The 25,955-nt window shown below is 39.3% G+C and overlaps 1 protein-coding gene across 6 annotated transcripts in view; it reads left to right on the top strand.

Annotated features, from left to right (window-relative positions):
* ATP8B4 (ATPase phospholipid transporting 8B4 (putative)) overlaps positions 1–25,955 on the top strand; it is a 246,914-nt gene that overhangs the window by 58,930 nt on the left and 162,029 nt on the right. For all 6 annotated transcript variants that reach the window (XM_087859264.1, XM_045812106.2, XM_087859266.1 and 3 more), the window contains one exon: positions 4,202–4,260. In XM_087859264.1, the coding sequence (XP_087715390.1) occupies positions 4,202–4,260 (59 nt within the window). The remainder of the gene's footprint in view (positions 1–4,201; positions 4,261–25,955) is intronic.

Here is a 25,955-nt window from a genome sequence, read left to right as displayed (position 1 = left end):
GTTTTTCCATTAGTAGTTTTAATTTTTAGGAACTCTTTCTTGTTCTGTTATCTTTGTTCCTATTAGCTTGTTCTTGCTTCATGGAAGCCATGTCTTCTTGAATATCTTCAAGGTACTAATTAGCATAAAAACTCTTTCACCCATCCATTTTCAGCATTATCTCTTCCTCTTGCATCCTTCTCTTTTGTGCTATTGATTTTTCTCAGACATCTGGTGACTTAGAGTTGTTGGTTTGAGTTTACATAGGAGGGCAATTGTAAAGGTCTTTACCCTGGCCAGCCCTCTCCTTTAAATTGGAAGGCTGGTGATGTAGTCAGCCCCACAGGGAGGTTTTTCTGTGTATCTTAGTTTTTTCTGGCTGCTATAGCAGCATACCATAAACTGGGTGGCTTATCAACAACAGAAATTTATTTATCACAGTCTGGAAATTAGGAAGTCCAAGATTAAGGAGTCAATGCATTTGTTGTCTGGTGAGAGTCTGCTTCCTGGTTCACAGATGGCTGTCTTCTTGATGTATCCTCACATGATGCAAGGGGCAAGGGACTCTCTGGGGCCTCTTTTATAAGGGCACTAATCCCACTCATGAGGGCTCTACCCTCATAACCTAATCACCTCCCAAAGGCCCTCAAATATTATCTCACTGGGAATGTTCCAACACAGAAATTTTGGGGGGCCATAAACATTCAGTCTATAGTCTGGCAAATCCCACAGCTGCATCTGTAAGGCAGGGTTTGCTAGGACCGAGTCTCCCGTAGCTGATGTGGAAGTTCAGAGCTGCTTCTCTCTTCGATTTGAACACCCACTCTTGGTTTCCTCCCCAGGCATGTTGCCTAATCTCTTCAATGAGCAAGGGTAGGAGGATATGGGGGCCCACCTAGCTCAATTTTTCTTTAATTATTCTGGTGACGCTCCAAAACTGGAATGCACAGATACTTTATCTTCCAAGCCAAGACACTTTGAAAGCGGAAAGTTATTTTGCCAAGACAATAGGCATAAACTGGGACTGTCACTCTATAACACATTTTCTTTTTTTCTTTTTTTTTTTTTTAAAGATTTTATTTATTTATTTGACAGAGATAGAGACAGCCAGCGAGAGAGGGAACACAAGCAGGGGGAGTGGGAGAGGAAGAAGCAGGCTCATAGTGGAGGAGCCTGATGTGGGGCTCGATCCCATAACGCCGGGATCACGCCCTGAGCCGAAGGCAGACGCTTTAACCGCTGTGCCACCCAGGCGCCCCATCTATAACGCATTTTCAACCTTTGTATTTATTGACTGAATTTGGAACTTCTCTGGGGCTTCACTGATAATTTTTAAAATCTATGAACCTCTGCTAGCCTTCACTCTTGTTTTTCAGCACTGTTATATTTTTATTCTTTTAAAAAACATATTGCTGATCTTTCAGTGAGATCTGGTGGGAAGGGGGGTAGAAGGACCTACCTAGTTTGCTATCTTGAACTGGAAGCTCTTGGAACTTCACTTTAAACATATGCTGGCTCACTATATTTTGTACATTCTTGTGTATCACTTTACTCCTTTTTGGAAGCACGCAAATTCAGTGATAACGATTATGTAGCAGTGAGCTTACCCTAGTAAATCCTAAATGTCCTGGTGGGTACTTTTCTTTCAGTACTCTCACAGCTGGATGGGTCCTGCAATGCCTATGAAATTTTGGGCATTACATCATTGAACCTCTGAGCAATTCTCAGTGGGAGTTGTTCATGGAGGATTCATTTAGCTTCCTTTTCGTACAGGATGTGACTTATTGCCAAGAGGGGTTTCTATCCCTTCACCCACTGTCCGAGCACATGTAAGAATGTCAGCTTTTGGTCTAGCCTAGTTAGGTTAAAAGCAGAAAACTGTAGGGATATAGAACCAAAGCCAGAATTTTGCAGAGCTTAGTGAAGGGATAGAAAAATATGCCAGAGTTTATTTATAAAGACTCAGTTTAGAAAGACTGTACCTATTGGAAGTACAGAGCAAAGATAAAGATTTAATAATGATTTAGAAGACAAAAGAGGACTTTCCTGTCCCTAACAAAGTCTCATGGGACAAGAGCAATATGGATACCCTGAAGAACATCCAAATACTCCTAGCTGAGAAATTACTCTTCTGGCCACTTTGGGAAAGGGTTATTCTCAGTTCTTGGAGAGGGTGGTTACACTGGACAGGGATCAAGTTTCTGGTGTTTAGAGTGAGTAAAACTAGCTGCAGAACTGTAGAATTCTGTCCCTGGATGTGCTCCATATAAATATGAACTTTAAAAATGATCATCATCTGAATGTGTATGATGCAAACTAAAGGCAATTAATATAAAATTAGCATGTCTCAGTTTTGACTTAGAGCTAAAGTTAATCTTTAAGTTATAAGCAGGATCCCAGATGGGCCAGGTTAACCTTTGCCCTGCAGAAGAGAGCCCCAACCTTCACCCTCCCAATAATATTTGTTGTTTTCCTGCCAGCAGTTTTACTATGCCTGCGTTACTGTAGGGATGTTTAAACAAATCATCTAAGCTTTTTAAGCTTTAAGAACCCTCACCCTCCAAAATACCATTTTGGGCTTTGCTATTTTTGCTCTTTGTTAGGGAGGCAGTAAGAAGGGGAGGATGGTGCCTTTCTAGCCAGTGTTTGAAATGTTTCCTTCAGGGGATGGTTGGTTAGGAGGTTGCCTCCTGGTGAGTTCTGGATTTCAGAGTTATATATGTTAGGGGCAAGCCCGCTCAGTGTGGTCAGTTGTGGACATCAATCCAATATTGTTCTTACCAGAAATTAGTTGAGCTAGTCTTGAAAACAGGAACAGTCACAGAGAACTAACTTTATTACACAGGTAAAAAGAAAGCCATGTAGGTGGATGTCAAACAGACAAACATTCCACAGAAGTTAGAGACTCAACCATAAGCAAAGACGGGGTGTCGTTTATCAGCAGCAGTTCTCAGAGGTGAACACAACATCATACTTGAGACTTGAACCAAAGAGACTGTAGAGACATTTACACTCCTCTTGGACTTTTGGGAAAAAGTAGTCACTTCTTACAAATCATGGTGCCTGGTGTTTGGAGGATGGCGGTGGTGATAAAATATATTCCTTTCTCCCTGCCCCTCCTCTTCATCTCCCTCTTCTTTGTCCTCTCACTTCTACTTTCAGCTCTTCTTCTCTTTGCTTTCCCCTTGCTCTTCCTCCCCATCCCTAATATATGACTCTAAGTTACTTTCCACCCTCCAGTCTTCTTTATCTCTGTGGTTGTACAACATGTACCTTCCCCAAACTCAGACTTTTACCACTATCCCTATACTACTTACCACCCGTCACTTACCCAGGTGGAGAACTGTGGGATTAAGGGAATCCCAAGTGAAATGATGAAGTCATTCACCATGAGTGTTCGACATTGACATCTGGTGATTATTTTGCTGGTCTTCATCCCATAGCTTTCATTATTCCAACATTATCCCTTTGTCAACTCTGAATTCAGTAAAATGGAGCAAGAAGTTGCTACTTTTACTACAAAAATGTGCACTGCTGGTGTTTCTGGGGGCACTGTCTCTTCTTTCCCTCTGCAAATTTTAATTTCTATACATCATAATCTTTGCGTTTGTTGTTCTTTTATTTTGTTATTGTACTGGTGTTTGCATTTGTTTCCAGAAGATATTTTTGAGGCTTCTTCCAGCAAAGGGCAAGACTCCATCTCCTGGTGATGTGCAGTGCCTCTCAATATGCCTGGGTTGTTTAGAAATATCACCTTTGCTCATTGACCTGAAGGTCCCTGACCTCACTGGCCACTTCAGTATGTTTTGTATTTGGCTATATTGTATTTTGTCACTTTGTAGCCAAAAGAAAAGAAAAGAAAAAAATCTCTTCCCAGGGTGCCATTTGACTTTCAGCAGCCTTCTCATTTAGGACCCACTTGGAGTTAAGAGAAAGGGTCTTTGTGGAACGAAAGGGATGTAGAAATTGGAGACACATAATGTTTTGTTTTATGGCTGGCATCAGAATTACAATGAGACACATTTCAGCTTTCCATTTTGGGACTTTCCAACGCATGTTCCAACACTTAGGCTGGAAAAAACCAATGCCCTTCAGATTTCAAAGGAAAGAATTCTTGCAACCTTGAGACAATCAAAGTAACCTAAGTGATGTTAGTTTAATGAGTTATATGTTTCTTTGTGTCAAAAATTTAATTTCATACCTGATTTCTCTTTCTCTTTAGAAGTGGAACGGATAGTGAAAGCCAATGACCGTGAATATAATGAAAAGTTCCAGTATGCAGTGAGTAAAACATACACAGAGCACACATGCTGGGATGGGATTTACCTTAAGAACACTTGAATTCATGCCTTCTAGAACTTTGACTTCACCAAAAACTTCCTTTGTTTAAACCCATTTTAGTATCAGATTTTAGCAATATTTATACACTTATCTTTGTCCTGCAGTAAGAGTGGTTGGTATGCTCTTTGGTGTAGGAAGAAGATAAAATTTCGTTCTCAAGAATTGATGCTTAGTTCATTGTGGTGCTGATTTAGCCACTAGAATACAGAGGAAAATATAAACATGGGCCTCTATGGTAATACTTGGTGATAGAAGTGGTGGTATTGACTGATGGGTGATAAATAGCTTTGGGGGATTTTCTGTGAGTAACTCAGGCTGAATGTGGAAAAGTACAGTAGGACAAAGTTCCCAGGTCCTGAATGATTGTGTTTATCAAATGAGGAGTGAGAATGATTAGTGAAAATGTATGGGCTTTGCGTTTATACTGAACTACTTTTTAAAAAATGTTTAATGAGGATTTTTTTCATTTACATTAGAAATATTTATTGTCTATTAAGTGACTGGCACTGTTCTAGGAACTTGGGATACATTGATGAACAACTTCATGAATTACATGATGGGCCCTCATAAAGATATTTTCATCTTTCTATGACTCAACCTAAGTTGCTATATGGAGTCTTTTATAGGCTCTAAGAAAGATAACTGATAGAATCGATTTTGTGGGTGACATTCGACTTATAAGACCTGCTATAAGATTGAGTACACGGGCACATTTCATGAAAGTCTGAATTTAGAGATGGTTTTGATAACTATGAAAGCAGGGTAAACATTGACAGGATGCAGTTAGGCACTAGCTAGAGGACAGAGTTTTGCCCAATGGATAATTTTTAGCATTCTGTTCTTATTGGCAGGTCTTTCCCTTTTATGGAGATGGATGCATTGGGCTATTGTAGTTTGGTATTATTAAGTATTCAACAAAGGTGGCTAACAATTCCTCTTTTCTCATGCTGTGCTAGTCATGTAATTATAATTTGTTTAATGAAAGTTTTCCTACAAAGAATTAGTACACTGGCTCTATGACAGATTTCTCATTATAAAATAATATATTGAAACTCTGATTTTATTTATCAATCTTGTAAGCTTGGTTATCATAAGTCTGCCCTTGAGAGAAGGAATCCTTCTCAGGAGGCTGATGAACATGTTTCTTAACTTGAAAGAATGAGACTAAAATTCCTCACGGTGATTAATGCCACTCTGTGTGGCTTCTGGTTTTTTGGCCCCTCTGATCATCACCAGACTTGGCCCCATGCCTTTCTATTCATTCTGTAGCTAGTCCTTTAACTGTAGAGGATGACCCTTGAAAGCCTTGACCATCAAACTCCAAATAAGAGGACTAGATACGTGTATATTTTAAGACCTTGGGGAAAACAGTAGTAAGTAATCTGCTGTGGGATAATTATGCATTTAAGTATTTGGCTGTGTTTACTTGTTTTCCAATGTGTAACAAGTATTTTCATTCTGTGAGTAGAAACTCTATAAGGAGAGCCATGCTTTATTTGCCTTTGTGAGACTATACAGGTTTTTCTGCTTAGGTATTTTTACCTAATTTATGAAATATTTTAAACTTACAGAGCAGCATGGGAAATGACACCTGTGTGCCCACCACTCAGATTAAATAAATGTTAACAGTTGGCCATGATTGTTTCAGATCTTTTAAAAGTAATAAACCAATGATACAGAGATGGTTTTCTTTTGAGCTCACATGATATTGAACAAAAGCACACAGATCTGTGGCTGCAGCTGTGTTTTCTCTTGAGCTTTGTAGCAACAAAACAGTAGAACAGTATTCCATGGCTATAGCAGATCAAATAACGCAGTTCGGTCTCTAAGTATGAAAACCTTTCAAGGAAAGAACAAAATTCATTATGAGCTGACAAAACCAAGAAGGACAAGAGTTGAGAAAGGGAGGCTGCAGAGCAGAGGGGCCACAGGTATCCCTGGTTTATTGATCACTGTTGTGGCTCAGAGAGGATGAGGCAGGCCTCCCTAACTGGGCATGGGTCCCCAATAGACACAGCTGATACTGTCTTGATTTGGGAACTCCCAACTAGATGCCTGGCCATACGGTGAACTGTGGGGCCATTCTCAGCCCTAGTTTACTCAGCTGCAAGTTGGGGATGATACAAGTACTAATTTCATCGAGTTATTGTAAGGATTAAAGTAGAGTAACACACAATAACCCAATGAGCTAGTCTGTGTAGAGATGGGATTTGAATCTATGTCTGATTTTAAAGCTTTTAAACCACTTGCTATATGGAATATGTTTGTAAGGTGGAAGCCCGGGGCCTCTCGCTCAACCTTGCCCAGCTTTAAAGGGTATTACCCCAAACGGAAGTAGATTTGAGGGGACCTCAATAGAACTTAGGGAGAATGCTTATAATTGAAAAAGCAATATTCTCACTTTAACGCTAAAAAGGAGTGGAAATAAACTGAAACTTTTTATGAAAAGGATAAAAGGAGAACTGGTGAAGTCCCCCCAGATGTAGTGGAAGAGTGTTTTGGGATAAAATAGACCATAGTTTTGAATCCTTTCTCTCATTTGCTAACTTGTGATCTCAGTTTGTGTCTGAACGTCAGTTATTTCATCTATGAAATAGGGAATTTCTTCATAGGACCATTTATTAAAGATTAAATGAGATAATTTATATAAAATATTTGATAATAGTGAGACTAGCAAATATACATGCATATCTCCTACAGTGTACCCGGCCCTGTGCTCAACATTTTATATGGATTTTTCTCTTAAAACAAACATGGTGGTGGACAAGTAGTCACAATAAATTATAGATTCCCTAGAAAGCATTGGATAGAGTAAGATAGCAATAATAGCAATGTTAGGAAGATAGTGAAAAATTAGCTAAAGTTCCATAAGCTGTTTTTGTTGTAAGTATCATGCCAAAAAATGAGCAGATCTGTGATACTGAAGGTGTTGAAGTTGCTGATGGTGCAATGGTTAGAGAAATAAGACTACTAGCGTCAGTGACTGTGGTCATAGAGAACCCCTCCCTGCCAAATAAGCCACGTGGAAATGAGAATTAATCAAGGAGGTATTTATTGATTACCTACTCTGTGCAAAGCATTTGACGAGGTTAGGAAATTTTCCTGACACTCTCAGCATGAATATTGATGGGTAGATCCATGACTAACGGTGATAATAACAGTAATAAAGATAGTGGTACTAATAATAGCTTACACACCTGTGGTACTTACCATATGAAAAGCACGGCTTGAAGCACTCTACTATAGTGAACTTATTTAACTTCACCATAATTCTATGAATAAGAGCACTTTTATTATCTCACTTCTGTGTGTGAAAAACATTGAGGCGCAGAGATCTCACTCAAGTGACTTGCTGAGGTCGCACAGCTGGATAATGGCTCCCATTCACCTGGAATTCTAATTCAGATTGGCCAGATTTCAAAGTCTGTTTTTCCCTTGATACCATGCTGTTCCTTTGACCAATCCTGAAAAACACCACCAATAAAACAAAGAAAATCTCCCAAGTCTCCTCTCCTTCCCTTGCATACCTACTTATAAAATATTTATACTCTGAGACAGAGGCAGATAAGCGAGATAAAAATTTTTTTACAAACGTGAGGCTAGGAATGACCTTAAATCTTACGCTTAGCATTCGTAAATGAGAACTTGGGAGAAAAATTTACACAAAGCTCAGATAAATGGTGTGATTTCCATAAGCCCTAAGCCTGGCCGAGCAAATGTTTCTCTTTGAAGGCTGAAGGAAGATATTTCAATACCTAGAGAACCTTAATTTATCAACAAAGCCTAAAGCTTCAAGGCACATTATAGGATACAGAACAGGCTTAAAAAAATGATCAAAAGGGCTTTTAAGAGATAAAGGGTTTAGAACATTAACAAAAGACAAGGTTAATGATTCTAGGTGAAATTAATTGGTACATTAGACATGATATTGTGAAAACTGGAAGGTAGAAAACATAAAATTATAAGCAGGATTTTGGACTGCCAGATGTGTACAGCAAAGCAGGGTTGGAGAGTGTAGGGAGAGCCAGCCAAGGGCTAGAATTATTATTCTCATTAGAAAGGAGTTCAAAGTTTTCCTGGTTAATAATAGGAATGAATAATGCTAGTAATGAAAACAGTGGTTGTATTAAAATATGTTAATGTTAAAAATGTTAGAAAAATTGTGAAAGTGAGCCAAGCATCCAGACTCATTATCCCTATTAAAAGGAGTTCAAAGTGAATGGTGGAAGTTGTGAAAACAGTTGTAGTTGTATTGAGATGTGTTGATGTCAAAAAATGTCAGGAAAAAGTGTTAGATTAATTATGGCTATTTTCTGATTTTGTTTAAAAATAGAGAAACGATGTTGGAAAACATTGGTTTTCCCACTGGTTCTTCTTTCCCTTTTTTAAATAGGCACAGACACATACCACCCTCACTCCATTCTCTTGAACATCAACAAGATATGAGAAAGGAGATGAACTCCTTTGAGTCATGAGGAAGTTACCCTGCTTCAAACTCAGAAACTTCAGTAAAGCTGCTTGCTTCATATCTGAATGCATTATATGCGCAAACGTAGACAGGAAGTTTCTAAAGCATATTTTTTTGAGCTAAATTGTTGATCCCATTTAGGAAGTGAAAAGGCTTATATAAATTGGTGAAAATGTGACCAAGTAGTTTTTCCTGCTTATAAAGTCTTCCATCCAAAAATAGCAATTCTGATGCCCTGATTTATTCCTAGAATCTTAAAATCTCTTGTCGATATCATGGTTGTGGGATGGAATTTGCTGTTGCCCTTGTGATTTTCTTGCTTGCTAGAACAATGATCATTTGGGTTTTCCGAAGAGTGTTGATTCAGTGGGACAGCTTGGCCAACTCTCAGCTGTTAGTGCTACAATGACATGACCAAGACGCCCTTCAAAACAAACTTTTTTCTCCCACCCATTTATACAGGGTTTATATGTTTCCACTTCTTTTTTTTCTTAGAATAGGTGGTTAAGGGGGCAAGAATAGTGTGACCTATAGAGTTGTCAAATCACTGTGTTGTACACCTGAAACTAATGTAACATTGTGGGTCAACTATACTTCAATTAAAAAAAAAATGAAATTGAGATGAGCAGGCTATTTTTAGTGGGCCCGAAAGTACATGTCGGAAGGCCGTATCTGCTCAGAAGGGCAGTGTGTTGAATGCTACTGGGATTACTAGGGCAGGGGGTATAGGTTCTGCTCTCTACCTGAGCATATATGCTCTACTCAAGAAGAGAAGACTAGCCCATCAGAACAAACTTGGTAATAGGTAACAAGGAAAGGGTAATGCTAAATCCTAATTGTGTGATGTGGGTTGTAAGTGTTAGGGAAAGTGTTTGAGGAAGTCTTGCCAGAGGAAATGGGAATTGATGTGAGCCTTGTTTGTTTGTACCATCAACATTAGGCAGGGGAGCAATGAGCAAAGTGCTGTAGTTGGACCTAATTGGGGGTGAGGGGTGTGTTGTAGGAAATTATTGTTCGGGTAGGTGAGATCAGATCGTTCAAGAAAATTTGAGTATGAGGTAATAGTGATGAGGGAACAGAAGGCAAGCTGAGGACAAAGCAGAAACTGACACCCCGCACCCCCCCCCCCCCCCATGAAATATAGGCGACATTCCTCAGGCACTCCTGGCTGCCCTAAAGGAAAAAGAAATAGTTAACCTATAGAGACCACAGTCCTGCAAGACTTGAGTCTCCCTCAGTTTACAAATGTCTTAGCAGTCTACAAGAACAAAGCATTTCTATCAATAACCTAGCTTCCGGAAGTAAATGTAAATACAATTGAATGTCTTTGTAACCTGCAGCCCATGGACAGACACTTGAAGCAGGCAGAGTGTAATGTTCCTCCAGAAGTTTCTTAATGCTAATGCCTTGCTAGAGGGAAAAACAACCTTAACTTGACAATGGCAAGGCCTCCGGTATCCTGTGAATCTTCTTTAACATATGAAAGTATTTTCTCAGCCTCCCTTTTTCCTTACCTCCCCCAACCCCGTAGTATACAATCAGCCACCCCTCACCACCCGGGGCAGCAGCTCTTTCTGCCCACGGGTCCTGTCCCCGTGCTTTCATAAACCGCCATTTTGCACCAAAGATGCCTCAAGAATTCTTTCTTGGTCGTCGGCTCTGGACTTCACCCCACCGAACCTCACCGATATCCCACAACCCATCAATAGGCTTTCAGGAGTTGAGGAGTCGCAAAATGAAAAAGAATTTTATTTGCCTTCCAGATAAAATTGACTTGATATCCAAATGGAGATACCAAGGTAATATGGAATGTAACTGGTGGGCTTATAGCTGTAGAACAGGGGTATCAGTTGGAAGAGGATGCTTAAAGCTAAGAAAAAACTAGAATTCGTTGAAAAGTGATGGCTGAGCTGTGTGGTGTGGGGGTAGAAACATTTAGTTAGAGGAAGAGGGAGCCCAAGAAGGAGCAGAGAGCAGCAAGACATTGAGAACAAAGGGAGGACAGTGAAATGAAAGCCAGAGGAAAGGAGCTTCTCAGGAAATGGGGGTGGGGGAGGTAGGGAGAGTGGTGGATAAACGATATCTAATGCTAAGTGCTCAGGAGATTAAGAACTAGGGAAAAACATCTTTATTTTATTTTTTTTAAAGATTTTTAAGTTTGAGTATAGTTGCCACACAACGTTACATTAGTTTCAGGTGTACAACATGGTGAGTCGACAAAGCTGTCTGTTACACTGTGCTCACGGCAAGTGTAGTTACCATCTGCCACCTTACAGTGCCATTAACAATACCGCTGACTATATTCCCTGTGCTGTACCTTTTATTCCCATGGCTTCTTTGTTCCTAACTGGAAGCCTGTACCTCCCACTCCCCTTCACCCATTTTGCCCGTCCTTCCCCCATCTTCCCCACAGCCATCACTTTGCTCTCTAGAGGTCTTATTCTGCTTTTGGCTTCTTTATTTCATTTGTTTTGTTTTTTAGATTCCATATATGAGTGCGATCATATGATATTTGTCTTTCTCAGTCTGACTTATTTCGCTTAGCGTAATACCTTCTAGGTCCCTCCATGTTGTTGCAAATGGCAAGATTCTTTTTATGGCTTCATGATATTCAAGTGTATGTGTGTATATGTATGTGTATGTATATCTATATATCTCACATCCTCCTTATTATTTGTACATGAGTATTTAGGTTGCTTCCATACCTTGGCTATCGTAAATAATGCTGCAATAAATATAAGGGTGCATATATCTTTTTGAATTAGCATTTTTATTTTCTTTGGGTAAATACCTAGTACAAGAATTACTGGATCATACGGTATTTGTTTTTATTTATTTATTTATTTATTTTGAGGAACTTCCATACCGTAAGAAAAACATCTTTATCAGAAGGGAGCAATTAGAGGACCTGAAAAAAATAGTTTTATTATTATTATTTTTTTAAGTTGGAATTTGGAAGTCAAAGGGCAGAAAAAATATGCATAAAAAAGGGCATGGGGTAGAGTCCACTCAATTAAGAATTTGCAGTAAAAAGGAGAGAAGTAGTATAAAAGCTTTCAGGCTCACTGGAAGTAAGTACATTTTTGACTGAATCCTCTCACATATTTTGTCTGTCCGAGTCCATGGGAAGGTAAAACTCTATTTTTTTGGGGGGGGAAGACTCCTGGGATATCAACGTGCTGGGACACATCTGAGTCCTGCTTTACACCCCAGCCTGATGGGAAATTTGGGTTTCTCTTCCTTTTCTTCCTGAGCCGCGTAGTTGCAGCGCCAACGTCCTGTGGACCCTCATCAATAGGCCGGACTACCAGAGCAGTTTATGCTCTGAAGAGTACAGATGATGACAAGCCGTGTGACAAGTTGGAATTCGTGTGGAAAGTGCCAGTAACTTGCATTTGTTACGGGTTTCTGCTTGTTGGTTGCTGTGTTTTGTATTGGGGTATTCCCATAGCAACAGTGGTTTTTTCCCCCGCAAACATGGAGAATTGTCTTCTGTTTTGTGTGTTGTTAATATCTGTGTAAATTATTCTATGTTCTATGTAACAGAAGTTTTTCCTTTAGAAGTAATTTACTTGTAGGAGAAAAGGTAATTTTTGGACTTGATTTCATTTTCTTTCTGGGTTTAAGAGTTTAAAAGCATAAATATTTTATCTCTTTGACATCTGATTCATTTAAACAGTGTTATTCTTTGGCTCAGCATTTGTCTGATTCCTTATTTCTTTAATTTGGTCGGTCTGTTTTAATCTTTTAACATCTGAGTTCCCATTTCTAAGGGTTCTAAAATGGCACAATAAGGTAATTAAAGAACCCAGTTAAGCTCTAAAACTCTGAAATGTTTGCTTGTTAATTTACCTGTTCCGGGCTTGAGATAATTTCAGTGTCCTCATAAACTTGTTCCATTTCATCTGTTTGTGATGTAAATTTCAAGTAGATTTCACACAGATTTTTTTTTTTTAATTTCGCTTTCTTCATTGCAATGGCGTGAAATTTTTCAGTCTCCAAGCAGTATGTAATTGGAATTAGAAGAATTAAAATAAGCTAATTTTGGTGTTAGAATCTTAGAGCTCATTATTGCCAGGCTACAGTGGCATAAATTGAAACCAAGACCAAGAAATGAAGAGATGGAGCAGGAAGGGAAATTACTTCCTGTGTGGAGTGAGCACCGCAAATGTAGTTTCCTTTGTTGGCAAAAGGTTTATGAAAGTTATCCATAAATCAATCATGTGGATAAAATTGGGCAAGTTCAGTAACAGTTGAGAAGTTAACGGAAAAACCACCAACCCCAACGGTTTCAAAGTGGTTTTTATCTTGTTTTGTAGTTTTCTGTACTGGACCAGATAGTGTGGTTCTGTGAATCATATTATGAAAAGATGGCAATTACCATATTTTACATTTTGTAGTTGGAAAATTAATCAAATCATTTGTTTTAAAAATGCCTCAAATTCATGTCCACAATTATGAAACCAGTGGTCAGATTACTGTTGTATTTTGTATCTGGCTTTTTCTGCGTTTCTTAAGAGGTAAGCTACGTAGGCATGAAAGTCAAACTGAAGATACTTTAAAAATGATCTTAGGAGTCGATTAGGAGCTATATACGTATGGGTATAAATGTATGTGTGGCATGAATGCATGCGTGTAGATATGGCTGTGGTTGTAACTCTGTGTATACATTTTTGTAAGAATATTCTTGCTTGACTAGAGAGAGCCTGTTTTTTGAGGAATTAAGCACAGGACAACAATTAGATTCCTATATCTAGATCAGTGATATGAATCTCTGCTGGTATCCCTCTCTTGAGTTCTCTAGCAGCCCTAGTTGTTCTGGGTTTCATTCATGCTCCTTGGTTGAGAAGCTTGCGGTGAAACAAGGTCATGTCATGATGGCTGTGGCTATCCAGGTGCCTTTTGGATAGGTTGCAGATGGTGACATCATTTCACACCAATAGTCGAAAAAAATGCAGGGAAGAAGAGTTGCTTTATACAAATAGAAAAACCTGACTGACTTCTCTGGTACTGTAAAGAAGTTAGTTTAAGTTCATTATAGAATCTCAGTGTGGGATTATCCTTTCAAGTTTTCCCATCCACTTCTTTCTACAGAATTCTCACTGGATGCATATCCAGTCTTTGTTTATATCCCTTACAAGATGGCTACTCACCACCTCTCTTTAGTGGGAAAGGGTGAGAGGTGTGGGGTCCCACCTGGCTCAGTTTTTCTTTAATTATTCTGATGATACTCCCAAACTAGGGAGAATAGATAATTTATCTTCCAAACCAGGATTCTTTTGAGAATGAAAGGGGATCGATCCTGTTAGTTATTTTGCCGAGACAGTGGGCATAAATTGGGACTGTCACCCTATCTATAACATATTTTCAGCCTTTGTATTTATTGACTGAATTTGGAACTTCTCTGGGGCTTTGTCTTTGGATAGTTTTGATTATTAAACAGTTTTTCCTTCAGTTGAGCCAAATCGATTTTCTCTTGCTTTATTATCTATTGGTTTGGCTTTTCTTCTGAGGCCAAAGCTGAGCAAACATGTATCGTGATTCACATGACAAACCTTCTGATAATGTATTTAAAATACCAAACCTGGGTTCATTCATTAGACTAACCTCCAGGACAGTCATCTGCAATTCTCCCTCCTCCCTTTTATCCCCAAGGAACTTAGGTTTTCTATAACCAACCCATAAAGTGGGTTGTTCCAGAGTCAAACACCATATTCTACAAGTTATTTGGGCAGCTAGAAGTAGAAGAAGAATTATTACTGCAGTCTGAGATTGTACTAGCTTTTTGGTGATTGTTGACTCCTCTTAATCTTTTGTTAATCTCATTTTCATCGTTACTGACAAAGACTGTGTCACGTTTATCTCTTTATCTTGCTTGTCATAGAACTTGGCACACAACTTCTTCTGTCATTAAATATCCCTTTCATTATTGTGTCGTATGCAGACTTACAGCATGTCTTCTGCATCTTCGCTGGTATTTAATACGATGGGCCAGTTAAATCAAAAGCTCTGTAAGTGGAGTCCAACCTCTGGTATATTTTTTAAGCTTTCTGGGTGATTCTAATGAGCAAACAGGATTGAGAATCACTGCCCTAAGCTAGTAATAAAAGTATTGAGTACAAGACAGTTGAGGATACCTTGTCACTAGATGCCTCCCTATAGTTGTCATTGGACCATTAATCATTATGAATTTCTGACTTACCTAGTTTCCAATTTCTGTAGTCAACCGTCCTTGCTACCAACCTAATTTTTAAGTATATTATTGCTTTTTATCCTAATAACTGGAAATATTTTTTTTAAAGTTCTTACGGTTAGATGGCTTCTATATGGAAGCAGAGGGTGGAATAAATAATTGAACTTCAAAGATTCCTTTCCAAGTCCTGTTTCTATGATTCTTGCAAACCGCTTAGTTCCATGTTGCGATATTTTAAACACTCTTGTAGCCCAAATGCCACAAAAACGCCATTGTTCTAAGCAAGACATTTTTGAGGTTAGAAGCACAAATGCGCTGAACTTCTTCGTAATGTTTTGCAGAGACAGCATTGTTCAGACTTTTCTAGGTGAGAAAATCAGTTAAAGAAATGTTTGGCTTTTTTCTTCTCCCTTGCTCTCTGATATGGTAAAATTAATAAACTGTATGAAGATGTTATGCTGAAAAATGTGAAAAATACGCATTTATGCTAGTGCATACCTTATTTTGGTAAAAGTGGTTCTCTAGGTTTTGTACTGGAAATTACGGGCTTTTGTGAATTACTAACAATTATATTAAGCTCATGTTTTGTTTTGAGAAATGGAATTGCTTCCCCCCCATGTATTATTTTGTATTTTTTTTCCAGTTGGGTTTTCAGCCTTGGATGAAGTAAATTAGTGTTTGTCACTTCGTTAAATACTTTAGAGACTTTTAAAAAATATAAAATAACTGTTAGCCCTTCAAGAGTTTGCTATCTCCTTGGAATTTGAGATTATTTCATATGCATGAATGAAATAACAGTATAAGACATTGTAATATTAAGTATGAAAATGAATAGTGTTAGACATATAATTAGCATTTTCACTATATCTGGGTAAGGAAGACGATTTTCTAAGAGATGAATCATTTTCTTAAAGTTGTATTAGTAATAATGTCTTTTAAAAGTTATGGAAGAATGTTAAAATACCATGTTGTATTTATATAAAAATGGTCTATCTGGGTTTGGGGAACCATTTAGCCAGAAGTCAAGTGTCAAGTCACCTTTTAGCCCATTTCAACCTAAACTGACTGAAGAAAATGATGAGCTCATTCAAAAGTACTCCTGGGACATGCTGGAACTAAAGTTTTTGAATATGAAAGGTTGTTGAATTTTTGTTGTTGTTGTTGTTTAATTCAAATGTGAATTGTTATATATGTAGATAGATTTCTGAAAATCAATGCTTCAAATATTTTTTAAAATATATTTTTAAAATTTATTTATTTGAGAGAGAGAGAGTGAAAGAGCATGCAAGCGGGGATAGGGTCAGAGGGAGTAGCAGACTCACTACTGAGCAGGGAGCCTGACTGGACTCGGCACTTCATCCTGGGACTCCAGGATCATGACCTGAGCCAAAGGCACTGGCTTAACCAACTGAGCCACCCAGGCGCCCCAATACTTCAAATATTTTAACATCAGGAATAATTCTGAATTTGTTTTATGAACAAATAATTACAAATAAATTCCTGAAGCTTTACAGGGCCTATACGCTATTGCCTGTGCAAATGATCAGTATTTTACCTTTTGCACTTCAGCATTTTAAAAAAAGGGTTTCTTGCACTCCCATTTCTTCTCCTCACCCTGCCGAGTTCCCCTTGCTTTCGCATACCTGTGGAATTTCTTCCATACTCCTGTTTTCCAACTTAATGCTTCATCTGATCTTCTATTTGCAAGAGCTTAAACTGAAAATGTGTGAAAAATCTCCATTTTTTCCAATGATTTTTCTTTTCATTCAATGTATTTTTCTTGAAGGATTAAGGAAGTCTGGAAGAATATCTTCAGCTGAGTCAAAAGGACATTTTGTCTTTATAGTCTAAGTGTTTTAGGTGTAAGGCGTTTATTTGTGATGACTCAGCTTCATGGTTTATTGGTGAAATTCAGCGTTCTCTGGAAGTTCATAATCTATGGTGCACAAATGGGACTTTTTGGATTTGTACTAATCTATTTACATAGGCTTTTGAAAAAATACATGCAGCCTTGCTTATATAACAGAAATTTGTGCTTATCAATACTCTTTGAGGTTATTTAATACTTTGCTTCTTAAAGTGTGGTCTACAGACCTCAGATCAACATCACTGGCTTACCCGGAGCTCATTAGATACTCAGAATCTCAGTCCCTCCTCCCCAGCTATTGAGTCAGAATCTGCATTTTAACAAACCGCCCAAAGGATTCATATACACATTCGGGTTTCAGAAGCAATGGACCAATCCTCTGTTCTTATTTTAGTTAGGAGTGCCCTGAAGATTTTGACAAGAGGTGGAGAGGGGAAAAAAAAAGTAATTATCAAGCATAATGCTAATACTTTAAATGTGTTCTCAGTTAATCTTCACATCCATGGTGGATATTATTACCCACATTTTATAGATGAGGACACTGAAGATTAGAGGGACTAAGAGATATTTTTCCAAGGTTACATAGCTGGTAAAATGTTGAGTCACTGCGTGCAGATTGAGGAATCCAAGCCCTCACTTTTTCCTAATACTCAATTATTTCTGGGACAATTGGCATTCACTAAGTACTTATTAACTGGATCGTTGTTTCTTTATAGGGAATATGACTTAGAGTTTTTTGGGGAAAATGTCTTCAAGAAGCTCTTGAAGCTTTCCTGAAACAAGGCTTTCAAGGAGTGTCGTATTAATCTATGAATTTTATTTATTTATTTTTTAAAGATTTTATTTATTTATTCGACAGAGATGGAGACAGCCAGCGAGAGAGGGAACACAAGCAGGGGGAGTGGGAGAGGAAGAAGCAGGCTCATAGCAGAGGAGCCTGATGTGGGGCTCGATCCCAGAACGCCGGGATCACGCCCTGAGCCGAAGGCAGACACTTAACCGCTGTGCCACCCAGGCGCCCCTATCTATGAATTTTAAATTGGAAGTTTGATTTGTCATCTTCTACATGTAATTCCTTTTTTTAAGGCATGTCTACCTTCTTAACTCCCTTCCTTCTTTCCATCCTTCCCTCTGCCTTGTTCTTTGCTTCCTTCTTCTCCTTTATAATAGCCTCTGTCGAAATAGTTGTCTCTGTCATGAGTAAGAGGGCACATGTTGAAAAGTATTTTATAATGTGATTTTTGCAACAGAAAGGTGGCATATTTCAATAGCATTTTCAGGGAAACAGTGGGGCTCATTCACAAATGCAAAATCCAGTTTGAATTCACAGTGTGGATGGTGTATAATGTTGGTGATCTAGGCTGTGATAAGTCCCTTCCTGAAGTATATGCAATGGTAAGTAAAGTGCTTTCAGGCGAAGCTTATTTAGGGTTGGGATATACCATACCTTCTACTTTTCAGCTTCCCTCCCCATATCTTACTTCCCATCTTTACCTAGTGGCCTGGCAGTTTGCTGTAAAGAGATCTTTGACACAATGAAGAGTTAGAAATTAATGTATCCTTCTTTGGGTATAGAGTCAAAATGGAAGACAATGGCCAGAGAATGTGTTTGACCCAAAGAGTTGACCTGTAACATATATAATAGGTGTGTCAACTTTTTTGGTAGAGGGCTTCTCTGAATCACTGCTATAGTCGACTCCTTATTTATTCATTTATTCATGCATTTATTTAACCACGGTTATTATGAACAATTAATAAGCATTATTAAAAATTATAAAGAACAACAATTATTGAGGAATTGCTGTGTAGCTGGCCTGGGGGTGAGATCCATTGAGGTGAACAAGACTCAGTAGTACTTTTCTTCAAGGAGTTCACAGTCCAGTAGGGGCTCTTCTTCAGGTTTGTAATCAGAAAATTTCCTAGGGCCCAAGGGTGAAGGGGTTCTGTAGCCCATTACTGGCTTGGTCTTTTCAAGTGTTTTTAGCCTTTCTGGGTGTCACTTTCCTTACTGAGGTTATAGGCAAATTATTTCCCTGAAAAGGACTATTGTGGGAAGAGAATATCTAAAATGGATTTGACATCCTTTGTTATTACAAGTAAAATAACCATTTGGGAAAACCAGTTTCTCATTAAATCCTCAGGCCACATGCTATAGTCAGACCCCTGGGTTTCCCATCCTCCACCCTCTTCACATTCTTTGTCTCATTTATATTGCCACAGGCGACCCTCAGTGGAGGGTCACAGAGCACAGGCTTCTATTCCCATGAAATGCCTCCCAATTCTATTCTGCCAAACTTACCAAACTTTTTGGCTTTTTCTTCACCCAAACCGACACACTTGCATAGGAGTCTGGATGAACTTTTTGAATCCTTATCCCAGATGGAGTCAATCAGGAGGAGGAATGTATAAGAGGAATGCACTAGGAAAGAGGAATGTGAAGGAAGTAGAATGAAATGGTGGAAAAGGTGTGGGTGATGCAACCAGGAGCCTGCCCTTCCTTTCTCCCTGCCTGCCTGCCTTCATTCATTCATTCATTCATTCATTCATGCCTTTATTCATTCAGGAAACAGGGGAAAGGATCTGGTCTGCTCTGTGCACTCACTGTTACTCCTAGCTGGCCTCCCAGTGATGCGTGGGTGGATCACTAGCTAGTAAATAAACAAACCCCTACTGGAACCCACCCTGGAGCCTAGTACTTAGAATTTTTCTGTGAGCTGCTCAGCTGCAAATCAGTTCCGTGACTGAGAGCATCTGTCTTAGTGAGTTTTGACTGAAGACTCACAAATGAAGCAACTGTGCATTTTCTCTGTTCATATCATGGCAGCTCTTGCTCTGCTCAGCACTCACATGAGCTTCTTACTGAATCTGTCAGCTCCTACAAAGACAGCTGCCTGTTTTTATGTATGTCACCAGGAGCCCCAAGTCCAGTTCCCTGAAGCAAATTTAGTCTTTGTTTAACTCAGACCACCCTAACCAAAAACTGCCAAATTTGCTGAAAATTCATTAAACTCTTTGTAGATAATGGGATCACAAAAAATAAGAGATTGACACTTCAATTTATTTATAAGCCTTTATTATCGCTATTGTACTTAAATTATAGAAGATACTTTGAAGCCTCACTCTTCTCCCATCCCATGTAGAGAATTTTCTTTTCCTAGTGTCCCAACTGGTCCTTTATTCTTCCCTCTCCTTTATCCTTTACTCTCAAGTAAAAACTACTCAAAAGACAAAAAATCACAAAGTCAGGTGATGTGGGTTTGTCTAAATTTAGATTTAGTGCCCAACCCTGGATGAGAATGGGCTGGAGACCAGGAAAAGGTAGGAATGTTGTAGGAGGGCATCTCCATCATTTGGCCATGGGTCCTAATTGCCCCAGCACCCCGTTGGGGGTGGGAATTCAGAGATACACTTCTCATCTGATCCCCAGGAGAAAATTGCATGGTGTTATTTGTGTAGCCCCCTAGTGTAAGAGGTAGAGTCTTAGGAAGGATTAGACTATATGTAGTGTGTTCTTATAACCCTTCGGCCTTTTGGGAATTTCTTTATGGGTGTCTCCTCATTAACTGGACTTTTCCACTGTGCCTTTGTTATTGTTATAAATGCTGAGGTCTTGCCTGAAATTTGGCCTGGTTCCCAGATGGCATAGCAGTGTGAACATGGTCTAATTTTTAGTCGTAATAAACAAAGCAGCTCGTATGCACTATGTTGTCCAAAGACACTCTTGTGGTTCAGGAAATGGGCCTGAGCAAGCCAGCTCCATATCAACTCAAAGAAATGCCCACTCTTGTCATTCGGGGCCTCTAAAGCCCTAGAATGAGATGGGCCAATAGGCCAAAGCTGAGGACCTGTTTCCCCGCAGATGGCAGATCTACAAGGAAGAGGCACAGAAGAGCTTTGGCAAAGCAGATAGAAGCAAACAAACCATTAGGGATGCCCTATGAATGTCCCACTGAAATACAGCCTTTCATTTTTTTTCTCCTTTGTATGGCTTCCTTTTGTTTTATATCTTAGCTCTCTGGAGAAGGCATATACTAGGTCTGTCTCTCAACCTGTATACCTTTAAGAGTATTTTTACTTTTTCAAATGTCGCAAAAGAAAAGTTAACTTTTTATTTGGGCCTAGTTAGAACATTTCATATGTTGTATGCATCTAAACACCCTGGAGGGAAAAAAAATTAGTGTGATTAAATTAATCTCAGAGGGAAATTTAATTTGTTCCCCTGGTAATTGTCCAAAATTAGTTCTTATGTAGACACATTACTATTCCTAGGCCATTTACTAGCCCTAGAACAGTCCTGGAGAAGCTGGAACACTAAACTAAGTTCTGAGGATAGAAAAGAAAACAAGGTTTATGTTACCGCCAGGCAGGTTTGCTCTGGGGGGAGACTGAGGCTGAAAGCTTGCCTAGGCACTGTCTGTTTCTGAGGTCTAGATGGGAAATGAAGACAAGCCCAATGATGCTCTCCTTAGATTGAAGGGACTGAAAGTGACTGCTTTAGCTGATGGAATTAATGTGCATCTTTCACTGTCCTTTGGTTTAGAAAGGGTCTTTTCTTTACCAAAGAACATTCTAGGAGGGTCAGTGGATTTATTAATTAAGAGGGAGTCCAGATATTTCTTGTTTCTGGCTCATTTCCCGGGAAGCACATACCATTTGGGAGAACACATGACTCTACAAAACAGCTTTTATGGGCAGCCCTGTAATTGCTCTAAGACTCAATTTCTTTATCTGCAAAGTGGTGCTGAAATAGCAACAGCTCGTTAGATTTTTTGAAGGATTATCTGAGATGATGTATGCACAGTGCTCAGCACAGTGCTGGGCCTATGTAGGGAGACCATACATGTTAACAGGTGTCGTCATATGACACAGCAACACCATTATACACAAAGTCATACTTTCTTCATTTCGCATCCAAGTCTTGGTGACACATGGGTCATACTCATTTTCTTTGGTTATAACAATGCTTAGTCTGGCAATGTTCTTTTTCTTCTCTCTCTCTTTTTTTTTAAAGATTTTATTTATTTATTTGACAGAGATAGAGACAGCCAGCGAGAGAGGGAACACAAGCAGGGGGAGTGGGAGAGGAAGAAGCAGGCTCATAGCAGAGGAGCCTGATGTGAGGCTCGATCCCACAACACCGGGATCATGCCCTGGGCCGAAGGCAAACGCTTAACCACTGTGCCACCCAGGCACTCCATAGTCTGGCAATTTGCAAACTTTTTTTGAGCATGTTCGCTACTTATAAAAAGAAAACCTTCCTGTGTCTTTTGATAAATGTATAAAGAAGATGTGATGTATCTATATGATGAAATACTACTCAGCCATTAAAAAGAATGAAATCTTGCCATTTGTGACCTAGAGGGTATTATGTTAAGTGAAATAAGTCGGAGAAAGACCACTTACATGTGGAATCAAAAACAAAACAAATGAACAGACAAAAAGGCAGAATCAGACTCCTAAATGCAGAGAACAAACTGGTGGTTGCCAGATGGAGGGTGGTGGGAGGATGGGCGAAACAGGTAAAGAAAATTAGGAGGTACAACTTTCAAGCTTGTAAGTTACAGAGATAAAAAGTAAAGCATATAGGGAATATAGTCAATAATATTGTCATAACGTTGTATGGTGAGTACAGTTACCGTGGTGAGCATTGAGTAATGTATAGAATCGCCAAATCACTGTCCTCTATGAGACTAGTTTAACATTGTGTGTCAATTATACTTTAATGAAAAAATAAATCCAAATATGTTGCCCGGATTAAATACCCAGCAAGAAGAAAAAAAACCTTCCCAATATACATGTATTTACTCTATGTATTTTTTTTTTTTTAAGATTTTATTTATTTATCTGACAGAGAGAGAGACAACACAGGCAGGGGGAGTGGGAGAGGAGGAAGCAGGCTCCCAGCGAAGGAGCCTGACGTGGGGCTCGATCCCAGGACTCCGGGATCACGCCCTGAGCCCAAGGCAGACGCTTAATGACTGAGCCACCCAGGCGCCCCTACTCTATGTATTTTTATGTATGTAGTTATGTATGTATATAAATGTAAGCATACATATATAGTATGTATGTATATATATGTGTATACATAGTCAAGGAAATCTGTGCATTAAACGTTAATAACCTCAACTTTAAATTTCTTTGTTAAACCATACATAAAGGTTACTTTTTTTTTTTTTTAAGTAGCCTGAAGGACTATTGGGCATCCCCTGGACGACCAGTGCCCCCGTGGTCTCATCAGATAGGGTAATCTTGAGGTTGCATGAACTTGAAATGTCAAATAAGCAGGCTTCCTAAGGGAGTCTTGGCAGGCAAGGTGCTCTTGTTCTGTTGCTCACTGTTTTCGTCATAGCACTGATCAGTTTATAAGTTTGTCTGTTCATTCCTGTCTCTCTCCCCACAGCTAAAATGCAGATGTGCTCTGGGAGGGTAGAGACTTTGTTCACACGTGTAGTCCTGGCTCAATGACTGTGCCTGTCACATGAAAGGCCCTTGTTGTGTGAATGGATGAAGGTTGGGGGAAATGTGTGCTCCCCTTTCCCTCCCCACAAATGCTTTTGTTCACATTGTGGAGCCCAGACTCAGGAGAGCCTTAGGAAGATGGTGGTGGTGGTAACCATGATGACGCTTATTGATGGCTCTCTGTAAAGACTCTTCTGTGGCCCCACCCTCACTGAGCAGTGTTGTCCACAGAGAAGCACTATCATCTTGCCGAGCCTCCCAGCCCTGAATGCTGTACATCCCTCACTGGGCACCGTTTGACTAATACCGAGGAGCTGCGGTTCTGCCTGGTGTCGGTGAGGTGCCAGACACCCAATCTCCAGGCTCGTTTGCCCCATACATGAATTCTTCTGGGACCTTTGCATAAACGTGGCTATTTCACATATTTCCTGAGTGGTGCAAGTGCCTTTAGGCCACTTCCTTTTTTTTTTTTTTAATGCAAGTGTTCTGTGGATGCTGACTCTTTTTGTGTTTTATTTTATGGTTTAGAGATAATTTCTCTTTAAGAGTCAGGACTATTTCTCTTTTTGAAATCTATGTGGTACCATATATCTCTCTCCTCTAATGGCAAGACTATTAGGCTCTTTCCCCCTCAAGCTCCTGACAGTTACTTTTTATAGCTGTCATGACATAAAAATGTTTCATCAAATGTGGGAGGGAAGATCTTTTGCGAGTGTGGAAACTGTGGTACTCATTGCGAAAGCTCCTGGGGTTTGGCCTGTGGGATCACAGACGCAGGCAATGTCCCCGGACAACCACCAGATGCATTTAGGCTTGGCTGTCTATGACTCATTCTTTAAGGCAAATATAGAGAGAAAAGTACACTATTGTATAAAAATGTAAATTGATCTTGGATATATTATTAATATTCTTATCTTGTATTTGGTTGATTGGGAGTCAAAGAAAAATTAACGGAAATTGACTTACATAATAAAATCAGTGAACAAATCATAAAACTGAGAAGTCCAGAAATAGGGCTAGCCTCAGGAGAGGCTTGGTCTAGTTTCTTTCTCTGCATTTCCTGGCCCTGAATCTTCAGTATTGAATTCGTTTTTGGCAGCCTCCCCACTCATGGTCCCAAGATGCTGTCAGTGATCCCTAAGGCTCCTTGCTTCCAGGTTGGAATCCAGTAAGAAAGAGAAAGCCAACATCTCCAGCAAATTCCCAGAACTGACATGGGTCATGTGCTAATCCCTGAACTCAAAATTGTAATTAGGAAGATGGGCCATGTAGTTGGCTTAAACTAATCTGGGTCTGACTCTAGAATTATAGATGAGAATTGAATTCATCCAGACCACAAGACTAAGTAATTTGGAGTACTGTTAGCTGAGGGGAAGGGGAAGGTAGTCAAATGTCTGTTACACCAAGCATTAAACATAAGATTGGATTTGTAGCACTAAGTTTGGCTTTTGATATTTATTTTTTTATGGCTGATACATCTCACACTCTCTAAATATTAAGCTTAGTTTCCATTTCTGGTTGTGGTGTCCATCCGCCTTCCTGGCTTTCTGCCTTTTGGGCACATGGTGACTCTTTCTAATCCATGTATGTATGAAACAGAGCATTCTCTTTCCCTTTGCAACTGCAGTTGGAAGTATCTGAGATGGTGGCTGGTCCATTGTGAGTAACTCTGGTGAACAGAGTCTTCCTGTTGGCTCATGTTGAATAAGTAGCATGAGCAAGAAATAAACCTTTATTATTTTAAGCCGTGAAGACTCCGGAGTTGTTACTGTGGCATACCCAGTTTATTCTGCCTAGTACATTGAATTTCCTAAATCCATTTGGATTATTTGGGGATTGCTCAGAAAAATCTTGTGTTTGTATAAGTCTTTCAATGTAAATACTGTCACATCCATGATCTCATTTTTATCTCTACAATAGTCCCATAAATATGTAGGTGAGAAGTATTATTAGCTCTGTCTTTCCAGTGGAAGAATTTAGGTAAACTCCCCAAATGCCCTGTTTACTAATTTAGCAGTGTTTGTTATTTTCTGTTTGCTTTGTTTTCTTAAGCAATACGATTACACAATAAAATCTCATAAAACATAATGCCTCTCATTTTGCTAATATTAGTTTGATGTTCCACCTTTGCAGAATTTATCATTTTTTACTTTATTCTTTCCCTGTACCAAAGAGTTAATGTTAAAATGTAAAGGACTTTGGCAACTGCTGCTCTGTTGGAAAGCGAAACGAAGGGAGTGGTTATCTGTACTGTTTACTTGCATTGAACTTTGTCAAGGACCAAGAGAATCACTCTGGAGGGGGATTGAAAGAGAACACAGGAAACTGTAATCATACATCAGGCAATAGATAACCAGAGCTCCTACAGAGGGGGTTGACTCAAGAGGAAAATGTAGATACACGGTATTATTTTCCTTGGTAAGAAAGTGGGTGCAGGCCAAAAATTCAGAGTGGAGGAGAGAGCAAGGGCTGATTGATTTGAAAGCAGAAGAGAGAACTGCCCTGTCCTGAATGGGCAAAGTACACTGCTGAGGAGAGTGGGCTCTGGAAGCAGAGTACCTGGTTTCCAATCCTGGTTCCGCCACTGACCAGCTGTATAACCTTGCTTAAATTACTTAATCTCTCTAAACCTGGGATTCCTCTACTAT

Source organism: Ursus americanus, chromosome 36 (genome assembly GCF_024610735.1).
Source record: "Ursus americanus isolate L20-20 chromosome 36, mUrsAme1.1.p, whole genome shotgun sequence".
Classification (NCBI taxonomy): domain Eukaryota; kingdom Metazoa; phylum Chordata; class Mammalia; order Carnivora; family Ursidae; genus Ursus; species Ursus americanus.
Note: the sequence above shows the minus strand (reverse complement) of the source record. Positions and strands in the feature narration are given on the sequence as shown.